Genomic DNA, 8,218 nt, shown 5'->3' on the forward strand with positions numbered 1-8,218 from the left:
CGTGATTTTTGACCAAAGTTAAGCAACGTCGGGAGTGGTCAGTACTTGGATGGGTGACCGTTTTTTTTTGCTTTTTTTTCGTTTTTTTTTTGCATTATGGTACGGAACCCTTCGTGCGCGAGTCCGACTCGCACTTGTTTAAATATAATGTACGACTTGTACGAGGTACAAATATGTAGGTACAATGCGCGAGCTATTCTGCGCGGAACTTTTCGTCAACAGCCAGGGGATAGGGTCATTGCAGTAGTTTCCGTCCATGCTCTAGTTTTCGACCACTTGACAGATTAGCAAATAATATATTTCATTTTTAATTTACTATTTGCCAAATATAATTTTTATAAGTAGACAGATATATTGTTTAGCTAAGGATTGAAATCAGTCCAAATTTGTGCAGCAATGTAGGTTTATACCTATTCAAATTTCGTCAAGTGGAAGAAAACTAGAGCTGGACGAAAACAAGCACAATGACCCTATAAGTTTTTAGGAAAGGATATTCGTTAAAAACCGGCCAAGTGCGAGTCGGACTCGCGCACGAAGGGTTCCGTACCATAATGCAAAAAAACGGCAAAAAAAGACGGTCGTTGCTTAACTTCGGTCAAAAATCACGTTTGTTGTATGGGAGGAGCCCCACTTAAATCTTTATTTTATTCTGTTTTTAGGGTTCCGTACCCAAAGGGTAAAACGGGACCCTATTACTAAGACTTCGCTGTCCGTCCGTCCGTCCGTCCGTCCGTCCGTCCGTCCGTCCGTCCGTCTGTCACCAGGCTGTATCTCACGAACCGTGATAGCTAGACAGTTGAAATTTTCACAGATGATGTATTTCTGTTGCCGCTATAACAACAAATACTAAAAACAGAATAAAATAAAGATTTAAATGGGGCTCCCATACAACAAACGTGATTTTTGACCAAAGTTAAGCAACGTCGGGAGTGGTCAGTACTTGGATGGGTGACCGTTTTTTTTTTGCTTTTTTTTCGTTTTTTTTTGCATTATGGTACGGAACCCTTCGTGCGCGAGTCCGACTCGCACTTGTTTAAATATAATGTACGACTTGTACGAGGTACAAATATGTAGGTACAATGCGCGAGCTATTCTGCGCGGAACTTTTCGTCAACAGCCAGGGGATAGGGTCATTGCAGTAGTTTCCGTCCATGCTCTAGTTTTCGACCACTTGACAGATTAGCAAATAATATATTTCATTTTTAATTTACTATTTGCCAAATATAATTTTTATAAGTAGACAGATATATTGTTTAGCTAAGGATTGAAATCAGTCCAAATTTGTGCAGCAATGTAGGTTTATACCTATTCAAATTTCGTCAAGTGGAAGAAAACTAGAGCTGGACGAAAACAAGCACAATGACCCTATAAGTTTTTAGGAAAGGATATTCGTTAAAAACCGGCCAAGTGCGAGTCGGACTCGCGCACGAAGGGTTCCGTACCATAATGCAAAAAAAACGGCAAAAAAAGACGGTCGTTGCTTAACTTCGGTCAAAAATCACGTTTGTTGTATGGGAGGAGCCCCACTTAAATCTTTATTTTATTCTGTTTTTAGGGTTCCGTACCCAAAGGGTAAAACGGGACCCTATTACTAAGACTCCGCTGTCCGTCCGTCCGTCTGTCACCAGGCTGTATCTCACGAACCGTGATAGCTAGACAGTAAAAATTTTCACAGATGATGTATTTCTGTTGCCGCTATAACAACAAATACTAAAAAGTACGGAACCCTCGGTGGGCGAGTCCGACTCGCACTTGTCCGGTTTTTAGTATTTGTTGTTATAGCGGCAACAGAAATACATCATCTGTGAAAATTTCAACTGTCTAGCTATCACGGTTCGTGAGATACAGCCCGGTGACAGACGGACGGACGGACGGACGGACGGACGGACAGCGGGGTCTTAGTAATAGGGTCCCGTTTTACCCTTTGGGTACGGAACCCTAAAAAACTAAATGATTAAACAAAAAAAAATTAAAAGTATTTTGTATTTTGTATTTGAAATACATTATTTTAAACACTGTAATTTGTATTTTGTATTTCAAATACCAGTCACCAAAGTAGTTTGTATTTCGTATTTCAAATACTTTTAAAAATGTATTTTGTAATTTGTATTTGAAATACGTGGAAGCCAGTATTTTGCCCAACCCTGGTTGTATGGGAGGAGCCCCACTTAAATCTTTATTTTATTCTGTTTTTAGGGTTCCGTACCCAAAGGGTAAAACGGGACCCTATTACTAAGACTCCGCTGTCCGTCCGTCCGTCTGTCACCAGGCTGTATCTCACGAACCGTGATAGCTAGACAGTAAAAATTTTCACAGATGATGTATTTCTGTTGCCGCTATAACAACAAATACTAAAAAGTACGGAACCCTCGGTGGGCGAGTCCGACTCGCACTTGTCCGGTTTTTAGTATTTGTTGTTATAGCGGCAACAGAAATACATCATCTGTGAAAATTTCAACTGTCTAGCTATCACGGTTCGTGAGATACAGCCCGGTGACAGACGGACGGACGGACGGACGGACAGCGGGGTCTTAGTAATAGGGTCCCGTTTTACCCTTTGGGTACGGAACCCTAAAAAACTAAATGATTAAACAAAAAAAAATTAAAAGTATTTTGTATTTTGTATTTGAAATACATTATTTTAAACACTGTAATTTGTATTTTGTATTTCAAATACCAGTCACCAAAGTAGTTTGTATTTCGTATTTCAAATACTTTTAAAAATGTATTTTGTAATTTGTATTTGAAATACGTGGAAGCCAGTATTTTGCCCAACCCTGAAACACAAGTTGTACGTATTTTTAGGAGTAGTTATCTCTATTTTTCGCCGTTTTCAGTTTGTCGAGTAGACTATAACAATGTACCTAATGTCTTGCATGGTGATGTTAGGTACTAAGTGCCTGTGTTTATTTATTTCGCCTTCACTCACGTTGACACACTTACCTAAGTACTTACTTAACAAATTTACAATCATTGAAAATCTCCTAGTACTACCTTATCTTACTTATAACGTAGGTTGTATTATCATTTCGGTTTTGTGAGAGAAAACTATGATATACCCTACTTGCATTAATGTATAAAAACAAGACTTAAGTTTCTAATGCCACCATTATAGCCTTAATTCTTTTTCACAAACTAAAGAGACTTACATAATAAACTGAAAAATACAATTAATGGTACAATAAAGGCGATATTAAAATTTTTAAGGGATCGAAGTACACAGTAGGTACACAGGCATGTTAGGTACTAGTAGATATACACCTATGTTCGAGGACCGGCCCAAGCTAGCCTGTAATAAAATATTGTGTAAATTCTATGCCTGTACCAACTCTAGGCTTCAATAAATATACGTACTCGCAAGGCCCTGACCCCGTTCGACGTTCACATCCGGCACATTTACCCTTCGCCGGAAATTAAACACAAATGTTGGGTACCTAGTGGATCGAATAAACACCACCGATCAGAATTGTTTGTATATAAGAGTTCGTATATCGATTAATCCTAATTGAACTGACTTCGTAACATATTATTATGGACTTCATGTTCTAAGTTGCTTAGCGATAAGTAATACCTAATGGTGCTTAATAAATTATCAATTTCATTCTGGATATTATTTAATGCAATGCGTTCAAAACATTAGAGTGTTGGTGGCAACCTTAGACACTAAACACGACGCTTCAATCGTAACAGTAACATGTAGGTATAACAGGTAGGTACACGACGCTTCAACAGTAACAGTAACAGTAACAGGTAGGTATTACAGGTAGGTACACGCAAGCTACTGCCTCTGTACAGGGAGCAAGTATGTAATATAGTAAGTATATATTTCTTATAGTTAATTCAGCTGATCTAAAAGCGAGCGAGTCAATATTCCGGTAAATACTTATTGTATTTTATTTAATGAGATATTTACCATAGAAGCCGGACACATCGCAGTAAGGTCTAGATTCCCTTTAGCTTTCCAGGCTTTCATAGCCAGCCATGGCAAAAAGCCGAGACAACGCTAGAATGGTGAAGATTTAACACGTTCACTGCCTGCGACCCGCTTGTCGGGTTGACTGTTCGTAGGCGCTTTTCGCTACATACGGTTTTTGTGTGTTTTCGGCTACGTTCGTAGCGCGTAGCTCGAGCTGGTAATGAATGTATGTACTAATGTTATAGAAATTTGGTCATTGTATTTCATCCGTTTTCCATTATTAATAAACAAAAAGTCTTATTTTATTAACGAATTCTCTTGAATATGAAAAAGACAAAAGGGAAGGAAAACGGTTACTTCTGCAATTAAAACGGGAATTATTCCTTATCACGCAAATTTGTTGGCACAATAACAACAGAAGGGGAAGAACCCCGATGTTCCATGTTCTAGTGTAAGATTGATATAACTTTTATTTCATTGTCTTTGTTTTCAATATCTCAATGTTATTATGTACCTACCTACCTATACATTTACTATAGCATTTCATAATCATGGGCTTTTTGGATGCCGAGGAAATAAGCGCCTGCTGTAGGTACATACGTCTGTCCACGTAAATAAAAGTCTATACATACAGAACATATACATGTGAATTCTAGAACATATCCGTGACCCCATGCAATCGTAAAAAGGGGCACCCCAATGACCATTTTATAAATTAATTCATTCATAATGTATTTATGCAATTTTGCAGCTACCTATAAGTACCTACCTAATTACCTACGATTTTTTCACTTAAATATCCAACTTGTGGCCTATATACATATAAACCTATGGCCTATATGTATACTGTGTGTGTGTGTGTGAAGTGAAAGTTAATCATAAGAAAATTGGATTTTTTTCCCACTGACGGTGCTGATGTCACGCCTCAGTCCTGCTAGACCTCTTGTATTTAAAACTTGTATAATCAAAACAATAAAGTACCTAGTTTTTGTCATATTTATTTAATAGTAACGTAAAAGTACTATTTCCAACTATTTAAATGCACATTAAAGTACCATCACAGATATTTATTTAAAATTAGATAATTTTGCCTGAAATATACGAATTGTCCATAAATTATTTGGTTTATGATGATAAGTTCGATCTGAGTTCTTCACTAGAACAGGCTGGCAATTTAGAAACGATAGTTGAAGATGGCACGGCCACCGTAGTCTGACGGCCTTCCCTCGCGGTGGCTGTAGTAGCCACCGGCTGTCAGATCAGAGTTCTTGAAGGGCTCCCATCTACCACCGGCTTCCAAATCCACCTGGAGACAAGAAATCTAGTAAGATACAAAAGAAGTAAAACCGAGATTAACTATCCCACACTTTCTCGTCAAAATTATTTGTAACTACATTGGTTTTGTTATTTTACTCCGTGAAATCAGAAATCAGAATCGTGAGATCGTGTTTCTAAATAACGGTTATTAGCCTAGCCGTATCTATAGGTATTTTGGCTGCTTGTTTGGTTTCCCCAGCCGAGCTTTCTGCAGTAGGTATTAATGTGTGTTTCAAATAAAAGCATTATTCATTCATTCATATTAAGTTAATCGTTTATAGGGGACAATACTCACTCTAGCGCGCCCTCCGATCCGCTGCCTCGCGTCCGCGGAAGCATGCATGTTGGAGTCGCTCCAGTCGAGTTTGCCGCCGTAGTAGGTGGAGTCTTTGTTAGGGTTCAACACCCGAGTGCCGTACGCCTGCGCCGCCAGCCGCCCGCCATTGTTGTTGATGAGTGAATGCTCGTAGGCGCCGGTGCCCTGATACAACAACACATTACTAATCAATCATAGGGTGTAGGATAAGCAAATGCGGACTAGCCGTTTCAAAACCCACAGGTGCCGCATGTAAACTGTTGACTAGTAATTTGAATATGAAAGGACAGAGAGCTCTAATGATCGGTCAACAGCGTTCACCTGAGTGAAAATGTCATTGTCACTAGGATTTTCAGGTGAATAAAATTGAAATTTGTTTTCGGGTACCAAAATTTCTCTAATCGCACTACTTGGGTGACATTAATGGCACATCTTCCTACTCGTATAGTGCCTATAGGTAATCAGATACGTGGGCCATACTGAAAGTTTCTGGATTCTGATATATGAGACGACTTATTTTTTCTAAATGGTCGGTCCAGGAATTTTCAGTACCTATGCCCTAAGTACCTAGCTGGTAATGTGTTATCATGTTATGTCATGTTATATTGTACTCACGTATAGTCCTCCCTTGGCTGTGTCTCCAAGGGTCCCGATAAGTTTTCCATTGTCTCCGACCGGGATAGAACCTGTGACCTCACGCTTGGGTCTCCTGTCGCGTTGCTTCCTCAGCTGATCCAGTCTGTATTGATACTCGCTAAAGTAAAAAAAAATACTACAATTAGAAAATGTTAATTGACTTACTTTCTAGACGATCATAATATCAATTCGTGTAGATTGCAATTTATAATGTAAGTAATCGGTATTATTTAAATTTGAAGGGATATACATTAGTTGAACCTTGTTCGAAGTTCAGTTTCGTATTTCTACGATATAATTTAATATTAATTATGTTGTGCAGGTGCACAATTTGAATAAAAGGCAGATTAGAAGTGAAGCTACATCCATCGCATATCAGTAACCCAATATTCGAAGCCTCCGGGCGGTTGCTAATGGCAGTAATGGGCTTTGTATAATATTGTAAAGTAAAAATAAAATTCGAACTGAATTAATAAACATGCTTTTGCGGCAGGTGTTGTAGTTACCCTATGTTTGCGTTAGACGGCACTGACGGCAGAGATTTGTAGAGCTCATTATGAAACTAAACTTGATAGAGGTAAAGATTACAGCACATCTAGGTAAATACTTGAAAAAAAAAACACGACACGTGGCGAGTAAGTTCTTTTAATCTATACTTACCTAGCTTGTGATAGTGATATTAAAGTTTGTTCAGTCTCACTAGTCCCTAAGTGATACATTGGTATAGTTATTTGTACAACAAGAGATCAAAATTTGATATTTCTTCGAGTGCTTATTTTGAATCCCGTGCAAGCGAAAGATTCTATAATAGATTCACGAGCGTAGCGAGTGAATCTAATTTAGAATCTTGAGCGTAGTAAGGGATTCAAAAGCGCACGAGATGTAAATAACTTTGATCTCGTGTAGTACACAAAATTTTTCACCCTAAGCAGTGAGAACATACCTAGAGGGACAGAGATAATAGAACCCAAGTATATCGAACTTGTATTAGACCCCGCATGTTGAAATGACTATAAAGGTCACTTGAATGTCATTTTGTCTCACTCAGTGAGCAAAATCGCATTTTGCTCACTGTTTTTAAGAAGCAAAGTACCCTTGTTCGAGCTGCTGAGGTGAAAAAATAATTACCGCTATCATTGTAGGGACACAGAAAACGATGTGTGTGTACCTATATTCGTTGAACTCACCTGTTGTCGACGAACGCTTGCTCGTCGCCCTCGTACCACTCCTGTGCGCACACACACACCAGCAGGGCAGCGAACATACACAGCAGTTTCATGTTTCCTGCAATTACAAAAATTCAATCAAAGTTAATTTAAGGGCACTTGCATATGACCGGAGGGCCGCAGAGGTAAAGGCAGGCCCAAGCTCAGATGGTTGGATGACGTATACCAGGACATCAGGATCTTAGGAGTGAAAAGTTGGAGAAGGAAGGCCACAAACAGATCGGACTGGAGAGACTTGCTTGACCAGGCTAAGGCCCACCCGCGGCTGTAATGCCTCAGATGAGATGAAACTTGCATATGTCAAGGCGTATATGTTTAAACTGGTTAGATAAAACTCAACAGAGACATTCCGTATCTCGGTACGAAGCATCGTATTGGGTCGTTAGGGTAAGAACACTTTCTAAACTAAAACTGTTGCTACTTAAGGTTAGTATGAGGTCTTTGTACGGTTTAAGAAAAACTACTTTTAATACTATTCGCACAATAGTAGAGACGGTTCAATTAAAGAAGATCTAGTTTTCCTTCTAGATTGGGATACCATAACACACTTGCCAATTCCACAAAAACTAGTCCTTTGGTGGTAGCCCTAGATTACATTTAAGTAAACAGAATTATTGCTATGACGACGCCAAACTCGTAATGAAATTTTGTATTTCATGGGTAAGTTAATCAGAGGAAGCATTAGTCAACATAAAATAAATATCATTTAATTAAAAAACTTACCAAATTTGATATGATTTCAGTGTTAATTCGAAGAACACAATTAGATTTATGATACAAGAGTGCCAAAGGCGTACCTATTTATAC

At 38.7% G+C, this 8,218-nt stretch overlaps 1 protein-coding gene across 1 annotated transcript; it reads right to left on the reverse strand.

Annotated features, from left to right (window-relative positions):
* Positions 1-5,061: 5,061 nt before the first annotated feature.
* Positions 5,062-8,218, reverse strand: LOC134799160 (gloverin-like). Its single transcript, XM_063771568.1, has 5 exons — positions 8,135-8,218; positions 7,373-7,469; positions 6,165-6,303; positions 5,529-5,714; positions 5,062-5,222 (listed from the first exon to the last, which is right to left on the reverse strand). The coding sequence occupies exons 2-5, from the start codon at positions 7,462-7,464 to the stop codon at positions 5,091-5,093; spliced, it is 549 nt and encodes a 182-aa protein (XP_063627638.1). The 5' UTR covers positions 7,465-7,469; positions 8,135-8,218; the 3' UTR covers positions 5,062-5,090.

This window comes from Cydia splendana, chromosome 2, assembly GCF_910591565.1.
Source record: "Cydia splendana chromosome 2, ilCydSple1.2, whole genome shotgun sequence".
Classification (NCBI taxonomy): Eukaryota; Metazoa; Arthropoda; class Insecta; order Lepidoptera; family Tortricidae; genus Cydia; species Cydia splendana.

Bases quoted from the DNA above. Each gene is read 5' to 3' on its own strand.
- LOC134799160 (XM_063771568.1), bottom strand. From the start codon at position 7,464: ATGAAACTGCTGTGTATGTTCGCTGCCCTGCTGGTGTGTGTGTGCGCA. The intron at 6,304-7,372 runs GTGAGTTCAACG...TTTTTACTTTAG, and splicing joins CAAGCGTTCGTCGACAACAG to CGAGTATCAATACAGACTGG. The intron at 5,715-6,164 runs GTGAGTACAATA...TTGTTGTATCAG, and splicing joins CAGCCAAGGGAGGACTATAC to GGCACCGGCGCCTACGAGCA.